The sequence below is a fragment of the Coregonus lavaretus genome (genome assembly GCF_964263955.1).
Source record: "Coregonus lavaretus genome assembly, chromosome: 24".
Classification (NCBI taxonomy): domain Eukaryota; kingdom Metazoa; phylum Chordata; class Actinopteri; order Salmoniformes; family Salmonidae; genus Coregonus; species Coregonus lavaretus.
In genome coordinates this window covers 33,592,693-33,612,748 of record NC_140011.1, presented here as the reverse complement: position 1 = coordinate 33,612,748, position 20,056 = coordinate 33,592,693, and the positions used below count along the sequence as shown (strand labels likewise).

At 44.1% G+C, this 20,056-nt stretch overlaps 2 protein-coding genes across 2 annotated transcripts; one reads left to right on the top strand and one right to left on the bottom strand.

The window, feature by feature from the left end:
• Window positions 1–10,463: 10,463 nt before the first annotated feature.
• On the bottom strand, window positions 10,464–14,237 carry LOC311099704 (sororin-B-like). The gene is made up of 5 exons (XM_084140438.1): window positions 13,385–14,237; window positions 12,822–12,889; window positions 12,597–12,665; window positions 11,962–12,480; window positions 10,464–11,574 (listed from the first exon to the last, which is right to left on the bottom strand). The coding sequence occupies exons 1-5, from the start codon at window positions 13,416–13,418 to the stop codon at window positions 11,494–11,496; spliced, it is 771 nt and encodes a 256-aa protein (XP_083996564.1). The 5' UTR covers window positions 13,419–14,237; the 3' UTR covers window positions 10,464–11,493.
• On the top strand, window positions 14,198–17,667 carry LOC311099703 (zinc finger protein-like 1). The gene is made up of 8 exons (XM_084140437.1): window positions 14,198–14,376; window positions 14,644–14,760; window positions 14,879–14,990; window positions 15,123–15,316; window positions 15,583–15,649; window positions 15,869–16,093; window positions 16,325–16,460; window positions 16,675–17,667. Exons 2-8 carry the CDS (start codon window positions 14,659–14,661, stop codon window positions 16,859–16,861), a joined length of 1,023 nt encoding a protein of 340 aa, XP_083996563.1. The 5' UTR covers window positions 14,198–14,376; window positions 14,644–14,658; the 3' UTR covers window positions 16,862–17,667.
• The last annotated feature ends 2,389 nt before the right edge of the window (window positions 17,668–20,056 follow it).

The window sequence follows — 20,056 nt, the reverse complement described above, 5'->3', positions numbered from 1 at the left end:
GTATATTTGTAAATATTTGATGGTATACACTGTTCAAATTAGACCTTGTATTATGTCTATGTATTAATCTATGTCTGCAGATGAATTAATTTATGAGGGCAAACAAAGTTTATCTCTCTACACATCTTACCTAAGGACCTACATTCTATGAAACACTTGTCGTCTTATCTAACATGCACCGAGGGAAAAACACACACCAGTATAATGAATTATGCGCAAGAGGTTCTGAAAGGATCTATTTTCTACAAGTCAGTGAAAAGTGTGAGATTCGGCCGTGCTCTGCTATGATGAGACGGGAGTGAAGCCTGGACAGTGTTTCCCGGAGAGATCGCACCCGGGAACAGGAGAAATCAAAGCGCTTTTTGTTTGATGTTACCTCTGGAGGACATCAAAGCCATTCCCTGCATAGTGCAACAAAAAAACCACCTCAGGACATGTTTTTGACTATGAATTGAGAAAAATATCACAAATATCAAAACGTGGAGCTGGGGATCGTCGATCTCCAACTTGGGCCGCTTGCCTTACTTATTAGCTTCAGATGCAAAAAAAAAAAACGATTAAAAGTTTATTTATCTTACTTGTTGCTGGCTGTTTTAAAAAAATGAAGAATACAATTTGGGCCTCTTATTTAGGCATGGAAAGTTTCAAATCAGATTTAAATAATTGAATTATAATTAATAATTAAATTGGTCAAAAGTCAAATTCTGTTGCTTTATGTTCAAAATACAACATACTCATAGATGAATTATGAATATCCAATGTTATCAAAATCACTCTTGAGTTTAATTACTTCAACAACCATGTACCAACCCAGTCAACATCTGTGTCTCTGTGAAGAGATCAGGTGTCACAGCTGTGTTCTTTCCCCATTCAGCACTTTGTCAAGTACCCCTTGACCTCCCCCTCGCTGGGCTGCAGCTGGCAGATGAAGTGGTTGAGCATATTTTGGGCCGACTGTAGGTTATCCAGGCTGCTGCCAGGATCTGCCTCTGTGGTATCCACACCTCCATCACCACCCATGTCCCCGCTCCTTGTCCTCCAGTTACGGATGATCTCATCTTCTGAGTCATCCATGGTACCGTCCTCTGGTTGGTGGAGGTCCATCATGGCTTCTGTGCCCTTCAGCTGGCCATGCTGCTCCTCCTGTCTGTGATTCTTCCCCCTAGAGGAGGGGATCTCATCCAGACTGGCTGACAGGATGCGGATGGGAGAGCCTAGTTTTCGGCTTGCAGTGGCCCTGTACCCGTCCTCTGTTGGGCCATCAGCTGAGCTCTTGAAGATGGTGGTGAAGGTGACACCATCTCTGGGGGCTGGTAAGGTCTCAGAGTGAATGGTGACATGGAGATGGGGGATCTGCTGGGAGCGGGGAGGGTGTTGTCTGACAATCTCCTCACCCCCCGACTCACTCTCTGTGTCTCCCTCTCCCTGCCCTGCCCAGTGAATACGCTCCTGTCTCCACGGTTGAAACGCTGTGCCACCATGATGACCTCCCCCTGACCTCAGAACACATTTTGGAGCCTCATCCCCCATCTCCGACCAATCAGATTCCTCCTCTTCTGGCAATGTTCCCAGCGATAGGTCCTCCCCTGTGATGGTGACCTTTCCATAATGATGACTATCCATGAACTGGACCGGTGGTGGAGCAACAGGGAGAAGGAATTGATTGACAGAATCATCTCGGTGGAAATGTTGGTCGAGGGCTTCCTGCAGCAATGATGTTACCTAAGGGGTGAAGGAGTAATCAATCGATTCATCAATCATGGTCAAAAATACAGAACACAGAACAGAATACAGGCATGTTGTTATGACAAAGAACAACGCACAATTGTACATCAAGAAAAAAGCTGAGTCAAGACTAAAAGACAACTCATAGCTTCATAACAATGGGCTTTAGAAACAATGGGTTATGTAAAACAACATTTACTAGCTACATGCAGCTCAAAGCAAAAACTATGGTCTCTATTGGTGGTTTTACTCTCAACTAAAATGGGAATGATGAATACACAAAAGGTAAAGCTAAAGGGAGATGTGGGTGGTGAAAGGTAGGAGACATTTTATACTATACAAAGAGGAACATAGTTACAATTTGCCACATTGTGTAAGTGCATACCATGCACTACAGCTGATTCTTATTGCAATGCATTCCTAGGTTGGAGCTTGAGGGGTCAGGGGATCATAGAGGTCAGGTGAATTTGATTCAAGGCCTGTACTAGTAGTATTTTTCTGTACTTGGCCACTCTGGTCTGGTTTTGCGCACGTTTTAGGTTGTCTTTTTGTCTCGGCTAGATCTGTTCATCAGGAGGAGTTCTCACGTTAATAGTCTCCATGCTGTGGATGGTGTTCTTGGCTGAGGACAGCTGATCTGTCAGGGATGTGATCCGCTGGTTCAGATGCTCATGCACCCCGTCCATACTCTGAGCATGACAGACCACACACATAAGACAGAACAAACATAAACATGACGAAAATGGTGATAAAATTTTCCAGATATGTGAAAAAATCCCTTCTCTTGACTTAGCTAATGTATACTTGTATGCAAAATGAGCTGTTGATCTTCTGGTGCCTCACCACTGAATGAAGCTTCTGCTCCAGGAGATTATTGGTCTGTTGAGTGTAGGAGTTGTTATCCATAAGTCTGAAATGGGAGGGAGAGAAAGATACATAAGGACTGTGAGAGGTACAGTAATAGCACTATCTAAGCTTGACAATGTCATGCATATTAACTCAAAATTAATGCTGATTGAGTTTTGCTAAACTTTTGATTGAATTCCTGTAAAAGGCAAATAAAATAGATTGGAACTGCCACTCCTCTCTGAACCCCCTCTTAATTCTAGAGGTACCCATCCCAACGTCTCATCACACCCCTGACCTTTTGAATTTGTCCAGGAGGTTGCTCAGTTCCACACGAGTGTTCTGTAGTTCTGACTCAAGGAGCTGGTGACTGCTCTTAAACTCGGTCCCCATGCACTCCATTCGCACGGCAGTCTGGCGCAAACTGTGGTGCAGATCCTCATTTTGCTCCTGAAGCATCCTGAAGGGAGTAGGAGAGAGGAGGGGGGTTAGTGCTTAGTTAGATAATAATGTGTATCTTCATAAAAAATGTATTTATTGTTAAACAACACACATGGAAGAGAGGACATTTTTTAAAACTTTACTTTCCCAATTAAAATTATTCCCCCAATAAACAACAAGACAGAGATCAAATTAAACAAAATCAAACTCACATTATTCGATTAACCTCGGATGCTTCCTGTATGGGAAGGACAAAACAAACATTTATTTACAGTCGTCCACAATGTGCATTTCAGAAATAGAAATTGATTCTGCAGCTTCCAGTTAATAGACATTGATAATCAATAGCGACACATTGTGTGGTAATTTGATGTGCATGAGTTTGCATGCGATCACTTTTTCCATGTGTCATCCATGATTACGTAGGTAGGAAGGAGCTTGCATGTTTAATATCCAAATCAATGGAAAGCAAATGAGTGGAACATTCTTACATAATTGCTTAATTAAGAATGTAAAACACGTGCAACGGTACAAAATGGTCAATACATTTACAGTAGACTGTAGATAATGCTTGACATAACTAGCGATAGTGATAAACCCAACCCCCGGAGCGATGTCATACTTTATGTAGAAAGGTAGTTGAGCCGCTGTAGCCCGTCTGCCGCTCGTCCTGACTTGTGGGGCTGCTGGTATTCCTGGAAGAACCAGACTTGCTGGAATGGGACAATGACTCCAGCTCTGTAGCCGATGCACTGACAGGAGAGTGCTCCTTAGAATGGCTTGATGGGCTGTGGTGACCGTCATGGTGGTGTGTGTCTGCATGTGAGGGATGTTGGTGAGATTCAGAATGGGAAGGATGGTGGTGATTATGAGATTCTGGATTGGTAGAAATGTGATGGGGTTCAGAATGGGAGTGGTGGTGGTGGTGGGAATCTTGGTGGGAACTATGGTGGTGATGGAGAGAATCTGTATGGGAGCCATGGTGTTGGAGAGATTCTGTATGAGAGCCATGGGGATCATGAGATTCTGGATGGGAGCCATGGGGATCGTGAGATTCTAGATGGGAGCCATGGGGATTGTGAGATTCTGGATGGGAGCCATGGTGATGGAGAGATTCTGGATGGGAGCCATGGGGATCGTGAGATTCTGGATGGGAGCCTCGGTGATGGAGAGATTCTGGATGGGAGCCCTGGTGATCGTGAGATTCTTGATGGGAGCCATGGTGATGTAGAGATTCTGGATGGGATCCGCGGTAATGGAGAGATTCTGGATGAGAGCCGTGGTGATGGAGAGATTCTAAATGGGAGCCTTGGTGATGGAGAGATTCTGAATGGGAGCCATGGTGATCGTGAGATTCTGATTGGGAGCCGTGGTGATGGAAAGATTCTGGCTGGGAGCCGCGGTGATGGAGAGATTCTGGATGGGAGCCATGGGGATGGAGAGATTCTGCATGGGCGCTGTGGTGATCATGAGATTCTGAATGGGAGCCGTGGTGATGGAGTGATTCTGGATGGGAGCCGCGGTGATGGAGAGATTCTGGATGGGAGCTGTGGTGATGGAGAGATTCTGCATGGGCGCCGTGGTGGTGGTGTAAATCTGGGTGGAGAGGATGGTGGTGGTGTCCATGGTGATGGGGATGAGTTGGGCTGTGGTGGTCTCCATGGTGATAGGTTGAGCTGTGGTGGTGTCCATGGTGATGGGTATGAGTTGGGCTGTGGTGGTGTCCATGGTGATGGGGCTGAGTTGGGCTGTGGTGGTCTCCATGGTGATGGGTTGAGCTGTGGTGGTGTCCATGGTGATGAGTTGGGCTGTGGTGGTCTCCATGGTGATGGGGATGAGTTGGGCTGTGATGGTCTTCATGGTGACGAGGATGAGTTGGGCTGTGGTGACCTCTATGGTGATCGGAATGACTTGGGCTGTGGTGGTCTCCATGGTGATGGGGATCAGTTGGGCTGTGATGGTCTCCATGGTGACGAGGACGAGTTGGGCTGTGGAGACCTACATGGTGATCGGAATGACTTGGGCTGTGATGGTCTCCATGGTGATGGGGTTGGCTTGGACTGTGGAGGTCTCCATGGTGATGGGGGTGGCTTGGGCTGTGGAGGTCTCCATGGGGATTAGTTTGGCTGTGGTGATCTCCATGGTGATGGGGGTGAGTTGGGCTGTGATGGTCTCCATGGTGATGAGGATGAGTTGGGTTTTGGTGGTCTCCATGGTGTTGGGGATGAGTTGGGCTGTGGTGGTCTCCATGGTGATGGGGATGAGTTGAGCTGTGGAGGTCTCCATAGTGATGGGGGTGAGTTGGGCTGTGAGTTGGGCTGTGATGGTCTCCATGGTGATGGGGTTGGCTTGGACTGTGGAGGTCTCCATGGTGATGGGGGTGGCTTGGGCTGTGGGGGTCTCCATGGGGATGAGTTTGGCTGTGGTGGTCTCCATGGGAATGGTGATGGGTTGGGCTGTGGTGGTCTCCATGGTGATGGGGGTGACTGGAGCTGTGGAGGTCCCCATGGTGATGGGGATGACTGGGGCTGTGGTGGTCTCCATGGGGATGAATTTGGCTTTGGTGGTCTCCATGGTGAGGGGGTTGGGGGGGGCTGTGGTGGTCTCCATGGTGGTGGGGATGAGTTGGGCTGTGGTGGTCTCCATGGTGATGGGGATGAGTTGGGCTGTGGTGGTGTCCATGATGATGGGGATGAGTTGGGCTGTGGTGGTCTCCATGATGATGGGGATGAGTTGGGCTGTGGTGGTCTCCATGACGATGGGGATGAGTTGGGCTGTGGTGGTATCCACGGTGATCGGGATTAGTTTGGCTGTGGTGGACTCCATGGTGATGGGGATGAGTTGGGCTCTGGAGGTCTCCATGGGGATGAGTTTTGCTGTGGTGGTCTCCATGGGGATAGTGATTGGTTGGGCTGTGGTGGTCTCCATGGTGATGGGGATGACTGGAGCTGTGGAGGTCCCCATGGCGATTGGGATGACTGGGGCTGTGAAGGTCTCCATGGGAATGAGTTGGGCTGTGTTGGTCTCCATGGGGATGGGGATGACTGGGGCTGTGGAGGTCCCCATGATGATGGGAGTGGCTTGGGCTGTGGTGGTCTCCATGGGGATGCATTTGGCTGTGGTGGTCTCCATGGTGGTGGGGAGGAGTGGGGCTGTGGTGATCTCCATGGTGATGGTGATGGGGGTGAGTTGGGTTGTGGTGGTCTCCATGGTGATGGGGATGAGTTGGGCTGTGGTGGTCTCCATGATGATGGGGATGAGTTGGGTTATGGTGGACTCCATGGTGATGGGGATGAGTTGGGCTGTGGAGGTCTCCATGGGAATGAGTTGGGCTGTGTTGGTCTCCATGGGGATGGGGATGACTGGGGCTGTGGAGGTCCCCATGATCATGGGAGTGGCTTGGGCTGTGGTGGTCTCCATGGGGATGCATTTGGCTGTGGTGGTCTCCATGGTGGTGGGGAGGAGTGGGGCTGTGGTGATCTCCATGGTGATGGTGATGGGGGTGAGTTGGGTTGTGGTGGTCTCCATGGTGATGGGGATGAGTTGGGCTGTGGTGGTCTCCATGATGATGGGGATGAGTTGGGTTATGGTGGACTCCATGGTGATGGGGATGAGTTGGGCTGTGGAGGTCTCCATGGTGATGGGGATGAGTTGGACTGCGGTGGTCTCCATGGGGATGAGTTTGGCTGTGGTGGTCTCCATGGGGATGGGGATGAGTTGGGCTGTGGTGGTCTCCATGGTGATGGGTTGGCCTGTGTTGGTCTCCATGGCGATGGGGATGGCTTGGGCTGTGGTGGTCTCTACGTTGATGAGGTGGGCTGTGGTGGTCTCCATGATGATGCTTTGGGCTGTGGTGGTCTCCATGGTGATGAGATGGACTGTGAAGAACTCTGTGATTGTGATGGGGATGGTGGTGAGATGGAGAATGGGAGAGATGCTGGTTATGATGGTGGTGTGGTGTTGAAGAACGGGAGTGATGTCTTAATGAGGGGCTATTTTCTGGGCTAGTGCTGTCATCGGTGTGGCTGCTAGGACTGTGGTGCATGTCTCTTGCAGGCTGATGGTGGCGATGGTGTTGGTGATGCTGGTGTTTGCTGAGATGGGAGCGGGACTGCCTGCTGATATGGGAGTGGACACTAACTGTCGTAGAGCTTGCACTGCCAGGCCGACTACTCTTCTGCCTTTGCCTCTGCTTCCCTGTGCGCTCCACCTTGGGGAACCTCAGGGAGGCTTGTCCTGGGCTGCTGGGCCTGTTAGCAGCTGTGACTCCAAGAGAGGTGAGTCTGTACGGGCTGAGCACCTGCCTGGTGATCTCGTTCAGAAAGGCAGAGAACTTCAGTTTGTCCTTCACTAAGTTCTTCTTGGCTACCTCCTTCCTTTTCTCCAACTCCTCCTGATCTACAATGGTATCTGCATCTCTATCCCTGTCCTCACAATGGGACAGCGCCTCCATTGACTTTGCCTTGCGGACTTTGCCAGCCATTCCTGCCAATTTAGCACTGTCCTGCTTCTTCAGGGTGATCTTGGCAGGGGTCAGATGAGAGGACACGGCTTTCTTTTTCTCTTTCAGGCTCCTTTCCTGGCTGGGGGACTTGTGGCGATGGCCTTCATCATCTATTAAAGGAGAGGTGTCATCTTCCTCATCATCATAGGCCTTCCTCCCCCTAGAGATGTCAGTGCAGGACTGTGAGTACTTGGGCTTCTGCAGTGGATGTTTGTAATCCTTCACGGACTCATTTATATTGGTCTGAGAGGACCAGGTGGATGAAGAGCCATAGGATGACGAGGAGGAAGAGGATGATGTTAAAGAAGAGGAGTAAGATGAGAAAGATGATGATGAGGAACCAGAGGAGGAGCTGGAGGAAGTTGCTGCAACCTGAGGGTGGGAGGTCACATCTGTGGCATGGTGATGTGGTTGATGGTGGTGATGAGGATGGTCAGGGGGAGAGTGGTGAGATTTCTCATTGTGGTGGTGAGGGTGATTGTTGTGGCCATGGTGATGGTGGCGGACAATGTTGCCCTCTGATGTTGAATGGTTGCTACTGCAAGAGGAGAACAGGATGACAGCAGTGTTCAGTATTTCACTGAGGCAGAGACCATACTCTTAGGGCTCAGTTACACCAGTGGAGGCTGCTGAGAGGAGGACAGCTCATAATAATGGCTGGAACGGAGTGAATGGAATGGCATCAAACACATGGAAATCATGTGTTTGATGTATTTGATACCATTTCACTTATTCCGCTCCAGCCATTACCACAAGCCCATCCTCCCCAATTAAGGTGCCACCAACCTCCTGTGAGTTACATGTTTTACAATAATGCAGCGCTGGTTAAATTAACTAGGACAAGATCATTTTGTCACATCTGCATAATATTTCTCAAAATATGTCCAATTTCCAAAATGTTTAATATAAAAACAAGAAATTCCATCCAGGCAGATTTCAGAAATTGGTGCACTAATAAACTAATGTAATCAAACATACCCATGATCATTGTGGTCCTCTGACCAATCTAGCTCTTGTTGGTGCTGGTGATGAGGATGGTGATGATAATCATGGTTGTGGTGATGGTGGAGATGGTGTTTGTGGCGATCCGTTTTTTGATCAGCCATCTTGCAGTGCTTGTGGTCCCTCTCTTGATGGTCATGGAGGTGGGGCTTGCTGTGCCTATGGCTCCTGGTCCCCTGCTTAAGCTGCACCGGAGTGAAGTACCTCTCCATCACCTGCTGCTTCCCCAAACCCAAGTCCTCTACTGCTTCCGTGTGGTAGTCCCTGGGTGCAGGGACAATCTGCAACTATTCCTCTTCCTGTGTTATTTCTTTGATACTTTCTGATGATTCAAATATATTTTCTGGACCAGAGCTCAACTATTCGGAAAAATAACATAGAATTAAAGCAAAGCTAGGAAATTACTTCATGTTGAATACATATTTTTTGTGAGCTAATTCAAACTGAGCACTTTTTTCTAAATGCAGCTGTTACAAAACTACTAACATCTGTTAAGTTTTTATTGAAATATTTGAAGTAAACACAAACATAACATATCAGCAAATTCCATCAGTCTCAAATCACGGTCAGACTTACCTAAAACATGGTATGATTTTTTTTATTTTGATGTGCCAGTAATTCAAGTATCCTTATCAGTCTAAGTCAAGAAACATAAAATCAACTTAACTCAATTAACTTGATCTTAATAATGAATTCAGATATGATCCTAAACCACAAAAGCAGCGAGCGCCAGCACATACTCTGTCAGAGGACCCATAAAGAATGACACAGGCTGAGGTGCTCATTGATGTTTTGTACTTGGATTCTGCTGGCACCCTCCATCTGATGAAACAATTTTCCAATTGCGGTGGAGCGTGCATGAAACAACCACAGAAACATCAATAAATCCTTTGCACCCATCCATTAGCCCCAAGCGATTTCAAATCTCATGTGAAAACTACTTCATAGACAAAACATGCGCTATTTTCTATTTTTGGCATGCCCAATAAAATAAAACATTGGTCAGCTAATTTATTCAAGAAACACGGTCAATGTTACTTTTTAAAATACTTATTTGTCCAACAATCTTAGGGGATGTAGTTTATTCAATAACTCAATCATAATATTCAAGAACTCACTATTGTTATTTTCATGTCAAAGCACTATATGAAGTTTAGACTGAAACCAATATGTTGTCTGTGCATTTTCTCAAATAAAGTTGCCCTTAAGTTATGTATACAATTCAACTGTTTGGATTTCAGTGTTTAGGAGACTGACTGGTTATTAATGCCCAGCTTGCTATTGACCTGCCTGGCCCTATTGTATCACTGGAATAGTCACCATGACAACTAAAAGTAAGGAAGGCATTGAGAACTCCATTGAATTCCAATAGCATGATACAAGCAACCACATACCAAGAAACACGATTGCTTGCAATGAATGATCACATGCAATTACCATATCACTAGACCCTGACAGTTGGTAAGTACAGAGGGACACAAGTGCTTCTGGGATGTTTGACACCAGTTATCTAGACATTCATTTTAATTAATTTCTAGCGCTGAGGTTATAGCAATACAATCCTATTGTCTGTAGTTGTCCATCGCCCGCAGCCCCTTTTCTCGAATCGATTGCCAATTATGTGATACAGTACAGCCCTCGCAATCAATGGCAGCACTGCACTGAGACCCTCCAGCAAAGAGAACGGAAGGTCAAAGCAGTGTGGGGCTAATGTGAGACCCAACCCAAATATAGGTTATATAACTCAGAAATAAAGTGACTCCTTAAATTCTAAGGATAATCTTATTTCGGAGACCTAGAACATTGATACTCAATATAAACAAATGGACATTCTGTATCACTGGCCTGGTAAAGAAAAATGTATTACCTTAAGGATGGTACCATGTAGCACATTTGTAATACCAAATGCATACAAAGGAAAAAACATCTAAAACTCAGTTTGTTTCATACAACCGTTATTATTAGAAGTATTAGACAGAAATTAGCTCAAACTATTTATTATATTCATGAAACAGAAATTCGCAAAAAGCAACACAACTATATGCTAGTCCTTACAACAACAACAAAAAAATGCAGGAAGAGACCTCTTCAACCATAGGATATACTGGAGTCGGTCACGGAGAAGAAGTCAGCCAATAAGAAGAAGTGTTTTAGATCAGATAATACATGTGATCAGATAAAGTCTTAATCACTAATATCAAAACAATCATATGAGAGGAATAAAGATAATTACAAAAAATTTTTTTTATGTTAAAACAGTGATGAAGAAGCCACAATGAGAGGGTGAGAGCACCCTCTAGGGAACAAATGTGATTGGTGGATGCATGACATGCAGGTTCAATCAAATCCAAAAGCACAAGTTCTGAAATCATTGTAGGACATGACAAGCTGCCATGATAAAGATTATTAGTTTGGACATCTTCTGTCCCAAATTCTAACACTTAGGAAACTAACAAAGTAAAAAACAAAAAACAAACAGCTGTAATCTCAACATCACAGAATATGCTTTGTAAATACGTCTTACAGGTTAAAACACACCCGCTGTCTGTAATCCAATTTACAATGATTTAACAATCATTTAAAATATAAAGGGTGCTCATCAACACAAGATGATGTCCCTGTGACCTAATGAAGTTGTAGTCTCAAAAAGAAAAGAAATATCATTCAACCTATCAAAGTGACAGGAACATCAGTGAAGATAGAATCCGGTTTTAAGATTACACAACTCGCATTAGGTCAGTTTTGAAACCAATCTCACATTTAGAACGGTGAAAAAGCCTATCTACATCTCTGTATTGTAAGGTAATCCTATGTTTGTTGTTCCCATAGGTGCCATATTCATGCAAATATCAACTACTTTAACGCCTCATTGCCTTTGAAATTCAATCATAGAAATTACAAATGTGTACTTTCTCCAATCTTGGCAAAAAGGCTTTGTAGTTACATGTCGAAGTCTTTGTGGATGACCTATGAGTTTATTCCACCACCAAATCAAATCCTTCCGCCTCCTCAAACTCTGCATTCATCTTTGCCGCAAGGTCATCAAGCTCTGCCAGCTGGGTAGGAAGGGAATTGAAAATTAGATCAACACAAAGATACATATGGTATAGGTTCTTGCACATCTCCATCTTGAAAATAGTTTAAGCGAGCAATAAGTGTTACTTATCATATCTTGATGGTGGTAATGTACACTGTAGTCTACTACGGTTAAGTTGACTATCCATATGCCCTCTTTTCTCACAGAATCTCATTATTGGAAACCAAGACTGTTTTCAGGGTAGTTGTAGCTAGATATGTTGGAGTTGCGGACAATTTTAGTATTTTAGCTAACCCTATTCATAATTCTCCTAACCAGCTGCGTAGTCATTTCTGCTAGTCAAAACCTGGCAGACCTGCCCTGAGAGCAGTGAGTATCCGCTAATTACAGTTATGATCTCACTTACTTTTAGTTGAGGAACCTTCTTCCTCCTCCTCCTCTTCTCCTTTACCATAGCGACTCCAGGGATGTTGACATCTGGCTCAGGGTCGGGAGCAGTGGCAGCACTGTCGTCCCCTTCTAGCAGGGTGAAGGAGCTGACCCCACTGAGAGACCTGGAGGCCTCAGGGCCCACCCTGGACTGCTCCACTTTGCGGAGAACCTGGGGTGTCTGAAGCTTCTCAAACCCAAACATGGTCTCCCGACGCAGAGGAGATGGGGAGGACACGGCCTGGCCTTGCGGATGCTCAAACGAACTATCCCCTAGGCTTAGGCGGCTGTAGGACCGACGCACCTTCTGTGACCATGCCGAGTCCTCAGGGTCCGCTGCAGCCTGGGGACAGGGTGGTGAGGGAGCCAAGATCGGGGAGAGCATGGTGGCTTTTGGTGGAGGAACCTGGGCAGGTCCTGGGGTAGAAATTTTGGTCTTCTTCTGACTGCCTTCAGACAATCTTTGTTCATTTTCTTTGTTGTCATTTGAGAGTACCTGAAACAAAAGCAATTGTGCACATATGACTGGGCTGATAAGAAATAGCAGGACCAAACATTTTAAAACTATGCAGCTTATTCTGGAAAATAATTAGCTGTGTTCTTTCAACTTACATTGAATTGTGTTTTCCTGGGTGCAATCTTCCTCACAGTGATGCTGCGTTTCATGGCGTTTGTAGGAGCCTGTGGATTACAGTAACATTATATATCCTTAGACAAAGCACTGACAATACTGAAGATGTTTGCAGGAGGCAGTTTGACTATGTCAATAGGTCAATTGAAATGTTACTGGTTCAGAAAGACTGGTGGTGTCTAGCTGCTGACAAAGGTACTACTTACCGAGTTGGGGACATTTTGATTTGGAGAGGTCAACCGCGCTGACCTCCTTCGTGGTTGGCTGGTAGAATCTGGTATGATAAGACAAAGAATGGCCCAACCATCAACACCGGCATCCCTTTATACAGCTAACAATGATGTGAGATCTTTAGTTAGCAACATGACTTCACTGGTCCCTTGACTGGTAAAGTTACAGTATTTTTTTTTCTATATTTTTTTTGTATCTAAAAGCTTGGCCTAATGTCGAGAGGAGTCCATCTTCAAATCCATCCGTTGTGAAGATCCAGCTGTATGCCTCAATATGAAAAGACATGGGCAAGATACACATTAAAATTATGGAAATAAATTATGCCCATCTTCCCCATTGATTTGAGATTGGGGCATAGCTGTCTAACTGAGTCTACACAATAGATAACATTTGACAATTTGACTGACAGTGAGAATCATCTCGCCATTAAAACATTTGATTTTGGAGTGAACCACACATCTGCTAGTTACAGGCAAGCACGAAACAGAAGCACTTCTCTAAATTAAGAAATAAAGAACAAAATAGCGAACATACTGACCAGACAAAAATGTTTGAGGTGTCTCGTTGCTCATCCTTGCCGTCTGTCCAACTTATTTACTAATACATTAATTCGGTGGCTGGTTAGCTAGCTAGCAAGACTGCACATTAACGTTAGCTGGCTAGTAGCTAACGACAACAAGCTAGCTAACTTACGAAATGAGAAAAAAAACAATTATTTAGTTAGCAAATAAATATATCACACAATTTAACTAGGCAACTAATAACTAATGCAAAATCGATGTAATGCAAAATTACGACTGGATAACTTAAGAGTAGCTAGTTTCAAAATTGCCCGCCTTGAAGTACCGGAAGTGACATTTAAGTGCACTTCCTGTCCATTATTTTATCTTTCTTCATAACCTTTTACTTCAGCAGGTACTAAATAAACGATAAATATGCGATTATATCTAAATAAATAAATTACAATAAAGACGCAAATGAATTAGTGAATAAATCGAACATTTAATGTGGGTGAGGCTGACTCCCATTGAGTGCGCCAACGTTTCTTTTTAATCTAAAATAAAATCTGACTGATGATCAGCTCTCGCCAAACGAATCGTTAACTGACAACCCGAGTTCAAACTGTAAAAACAGATCCTGGAGCAGCTCTAGAAAATGTGGGTCCCTGGCTAGAAGGGATACAGCTTTTGTCAAAATAACGTCAGATTTGACTTTTCGAAGCAGGTTAGGAGAATTTACGCAGCAGGTTTAGAGAATTAACGTAGCAGGTTAGGATACTTAGGTAAAGGCTAGGGTTAGCTAAAATGCAAAAAATAAATCAACTTTTGACTTTCATTTGTATAAAAGCTGGATTCCTTCTAACCATTACCGTAGATGTTCCACGCTTATGTGACATCATTATTCTGCGACTGCCGGAAGAGACGTGGCAAAATGTCCGCATCTGAAAACATTCGCATTTTCTAGCTTTAGTTATTTGTACAACCCTTTCCTTCAAACGATAAATCATCGAGGATAAAGCTTGTGTGACAGGTAAGGTTCAGTTAACCTACAACTAAAGCCACCCGAAACGCATCTGATGCTAGAGAACTAGCTAGTTTAGCTAACGTTAGCTTTAGCTATATATCTACAGTATCAACACATACAAGTGTCTTGCACCTATGCCATATGTAATCATCAAACCACATTTGAGCCATGAGTAGATATGCCTTGGATATCAGACTATTACTTAGTTAATAGCTATAATGTTAACTAGTTATGTCGTTGCTGAAGCTTGTTTTGGTGGTCACTTGTCTACAGCACAACAGACAGACCATGGGTCTGTGCAAGTGTCCTAAGAGGAAGGTGACCAACTTGTTCTGCTTTGAACATCGGGTGAATGTGTGTGAGCATTGTCTTGTCTCCAACCACAACAAGGTCAGTGGATGGGAGCTCTAAGTACCCAATGTGTCATGTTAAATGAAATATAGACCACATAGTAGTTGTGTTTGCCACTAAACTAAGAAGTATTTTTCTCTACCTTTCTGATCCCCAGTGTATAGTGCAGTCCTACCTCCAGTGGCTTCAGGATAGTGATTACAACCCTAACTGTCGACTGTGTAATAACCCACTGATCTCCCAGGATACTGTCAGATTGGTCTGCTATGGTAAGAATATCAACATATTGGATTCTTTTTTTTAATGGAACTCTCCTCCTTATTGCTGTTGCTTGATATTACTGCTGTATGGAACTTGCACAAACCCTCTGGTTCATTGCTCTTTCTTTCTCTCTATCCAAGATGTATTCCACTGGGCCTGTCTTCATGACCTGGCAGCCCGGTTGCCCCTACACACTGCTCCTGCGGGATACCAGTGCCCCAGCTGCCAGGGTCCAGTGTTTCCCCCCTCCAACCTGGCCAGCCCAATAGCTGACATGCTGAGGGAACAGTTGTCCTTAGTCAACTGGGCCAGAGCTGGACTAGGCCTACCTCTGGTGAGGAATAGGGATGGGCTGATTCACACTAGCAGTCAGGGACATTGAATAGTGATAGTGACAAGGGGGATACTGGTTCAAATGCTGGCTGACATTAAATTGTGTATTATATTAGTGTAAAATACTGTATGTTAGAGCATAAACAGAATTAACTTTTTAGGACCCTGTAAATGAAGTGTTTCTTTCAGAGAGAAGACACATATATTGTGAAATAGGTGTTCTGTGACAATCTAACTCTAACATGTACATACTTTCTCCACTGCAAGATTGAAGAACCTGTAAAAGACAGCACACAGGATGTCACTAATTATGCTGACTGGTCCACGTTTGATGGTAAGTCATTGTTTCTGCTCTTGTTACTGCCTTATTGGTCCAAAGTAAGGAAGCCTGTATTGCAACTGAAGGCATAATATAATATATGCCATTTATCAGATGCTTTATTTTTTTTTATCCAGGGCATCATGACATATGCTAAGCTAAATGTTGAATTTGTTTGTTTGAATCAGGGAGTTTACTGTAACATTTGCCTTCCCTTCTCCCCCACTGTGCTAGCACCAGCATTGGAGCCGACTGAAGCTTACCCCACCCACAAAGCTTACCCCACCCACTCCTACGCCAGCAGCCCCAACCCTAGCCTCGCCCCTACTCCAGTTCCATCCACAGTACAGGAAGATCATGGAAATCTCCACAACAACGGGGAGATGGTGACTCATGAACAACACTCTGTGGTCAACATGATTACTGCAACCACCACTGACACCATCACCGTACACACAGGTAAAGGACTATGAATGATACCCAGGTTTAGTGGAACTATCCTAATCCTAACCATTTCCAACCACAGTGTTGTCATGCCATACAGGCTAGGTGAAACCTTAGCTTTAACTCTAATCCTAGTTCCTGTAATTTTTGATGACACATCTGATATTCCTCACGTAGATGCATGTGTATAATGTATGCTGTATCCTCATATTTGGTTATTCATTTCATGTGAATTACTGCTTCCAGCATCATCCCCAAGGAAGATCTATGATACAAGGGACTCTGGACACAGCTCTGGACACAGCTCTGTGACACAGATTGACTTTGATGATGACAAGTACCGGCGACGACCAGCACTCAGCTGGTTTGCACGGATTCTCAAGTCAGTAATGTTACTAGTTATTTAAAGTAACTGCTCTTCATTTTGTTATTAGACAGCAAGTACATCTTTCCTATCAAACCTCATTACATATGGAAAACCTTACTTAATCTACATTTTATAGATCAGATTATCTATTACTCTGTCTCCAAAGGTAGAGTCCTTTCTTCAATTTCTCTTAACTCTGTTGAAAATGTCAATTAATTTGTGTTCTCAGAAACCGGGCAGGTTCCAAGAGGACAGGCCTGTCCTGGAAGCAGAGGGTCTTCATGCTCCTTCTGGTTGGAGTGCTGGGATTCTTTACCTTGATCATCATTATGGCTAAACTGGGCCGTGCTTCAGCCGACTCTGACCCCAACTTAGACCCCCTACTAAACCCCAACATCCGAGTGGGCAACAACTGACCAGCACCCACCTCCAAGTACTAGTGAGTGTTGAACATGGGGCTGATTTTATAAGACCATCTAAGATGGTGCGACCAGTAAAGGCAGAGAGATGCCTTCTCTCTCGGACATGAAAGAAGAGGATGGGATGGTGCATTTTGACCTGGAAATGATAGCAACCTTACACCCTTCTTCCCTCTTTGGGATAGGCAGGTGCAGATTTCCTAAGCATCTACTTCTCAGAACTAATAGGCTATATAACCGGCTTGTGTGTGTATGTACACACTTTCAAACTATTATTATTTACATTTGCTTTTAGAGCTATATGTAAAATGAATGTGTATATATATTCTGACCCACTGCACATCAAATGAGATTGCAATGTTGGAATTAATGGTAATGGGAAAACACATTTTCACAACAGAAATACTGTATTCTATATGACACAAATATGGCTTGTTGCAACATCTGCTAAAAACAAAGGTATTTTTGATGGGGGCATCAATAACAGTTGTTCAAGTTACTTGAGTGAGTGTGAGATTTGTGTTGAACTGGAAGAATGCTACGTCTGACATTCACATACTGTATTACTTGTATGGTGATTAAATATTCAAGTCTGTAAATATAGAAATTGAATGAAAGATGGTGTGTGTGTTTTGTGTTGAACTGGACTGAATGTTTGTAACCAATTTTCTCATTCTGTATGCAATATACATTTTAATATTTTGTGGATAAACAAACAATGTACAACAGATACTGTCAGGATATTCAAATAGTGGTTGTTAACACATTGGTCTTGGTTTAGCATTAAAATAGCAAATACAGTCTTTTAAATCCACAAGTGCCCTGTGTTCAGACACTATGTTTGATAGTGATCTACTTTCTCCAGAGTTTGAAGTGTTACTAAAGGCGTTAGTGGGTAGGTGTGTTGATGGGACCTCTATTTAAAATAATTATATATGTTTGAGAAGTCACATACAGTACCAGTCAAAAGTTTGGACACCTACTCATTCAAGGGTTTTTCTTTATTTTTACTGTGTTCTACATTGTAGAACAAGTGAAGACATCAAAACTATTAACATTTTTTTTTTACATCTTAGTCATTTAGCAGACGCTCTTATCCAGAGCGACTTACAGTTAGCACATACATTATTTTATCGAACCCACAACCCTGGCGTTGCAAACGCCATGCTCTACCAATTGAGCTACATCCCTGCCGGCCATTCCCTCCCCTACCCTGGACGACGCTGGGCCAATTGTGCGCCGCCCCATGGGTCTCCCGGTCGCGGCCGGCTACGACAGAGCCTGGATTCGAACCAGGATCTTTAGTGGCACAGCTAGCACTGCGATGCCTTAGACCACTGCACCACTCAGGAAGCTATGAAATAACACATGGAATCATGTAGTAACAAAAAAAAGTGTTAAACAGGATCGTCTTAATTTTCTCCAAGTGACATTAAACATGTTAAAATATTTGAGGAACAAACATCTCTTGCTGATGCTTACTCTGCAGAAGGCAATTCGGTCAATGTATCAATATCATTTCTTTTTTAGGAAAAAAGTGGGGGGGAAAAGTATTTAGTCAGCCACCAATTGTGCAAGTTCTCCCACTTAAAAAGATGAGAGGCCTGTAATTTTCATCATAGGTACACGTCAACTATGACAGACTAAATGAGAATTTTTTTCTCCAGAAAATCACATTGTAGGATTTTTTATGAATTTATTTGCAAATTATGGTGGAAAATAAGTATTTGGTCAATAACAAAAGTTTCTCAATACTTTGTTATATACCCTTTGTTGGCAATGACACAGGTCAAACGTTTTCTGTAAGTCTTCACAAGGTTTTCACACACTGTTGCTGGTATTTTGGCCCATTCCTCCATGCAGATCTCCTCTAGAGCAGTGATATTTTGGGGCTGTCGCTGGGCAACACGGACTTTCAACTCCCTCCAAATATTTTCTATGGGGTTGAGATCTGGAGACTGGCTAGGCTACTCCAGGACCTTGAAATGCTTCTTACGAAACCACTCCTTCGTTGCCCGGGCGGTGTGTTTGGGATCATTGTCATGCTGAAAGACCCAGCCACGTTTCATCTTCAATGCCCTTGCTGATGGAAGGAGGTTTTCACTCAAAATCTCACGATACATGGCCCCATTCATTCTTTCCTTTACACGGATCAGTCGTCCTGGTCCCTTTGCAGAAAAACAGCCCCAAAGCATGATGTTTCCACCCCCATGCTTCACAGTAGGTATGGTGTTATTTGGATGCAACTCAGCATTCTTTGTCCTCCAAACACAACGAGTTGAGTTTTTACCAAAAAGTTATATTTTGGTTTCATCTGACCATATGACATTCTTCTGGATCATTCAAATGCACTCTAGCAAACTTCAGACGGGCCTGGACATGTACTGGCTTAAGCAGGGGGACATGTCTGGCACTGCAGGATTTGAGTCCCTGGCGGCGTAGTGTGTTACTGATGGTAGGCTTTGTTACTTTGGTCCCAGCTCTCTGCAGGTCATTCACTAGGTCCCCCCGTGTGTTTCTGGGATTTTTGCTCACCGTTCTTGTGATCATTTTGACCCCACGGGGTGAGATCTTGCGTGGAGCCCCAGATCGAGGGAGATTATCAGTGGTCTTGTATGTCTTCCATTTCCTAATAATTGCTCCCACAGTTGATTTCTTCAAACCAAGCTGCTTACCTATTGCAGATTCAGTCTTCCCAGCCTGGTGCAGGTCTACAATTTTGTTTCTGGTGTCCTTTGACAGCTCTTTGGTCTTGGCTATAGTGGAGTTTGGAGTGTGACTGTTTGAGGTTGTGGACAGGTGTCTTTTATACTGATAACAAGTTCAAACAGGTGCCATTAATACAGGTAACGAGTGGAGGACAGAGGAGCCTCTTAAAAAATAAGTTACAGGTCTGTGAGAGCCAGAAATCTTGCTTGTTTGTAGATGACCAAATACTTATTTTCCACCATAATTTGCAAATAAATTCATTAAAAATTCTACAATGTGATTTTCTGGATTATTTTTCTCATTTTGTCTGTCATAGTTGACGTGTACCTATGATGAAAATTACAGGCCTCTCTCATCTTTTTAATTGGGAGAACTTGCACAATTGGTGGCTGACTAAATACTTTTTTTCCCCCACTGTATGTGCTTTTGATAAAGCAGACATACAAAAAAACACCCATTACATTTTTCTGTACGGTTCACATT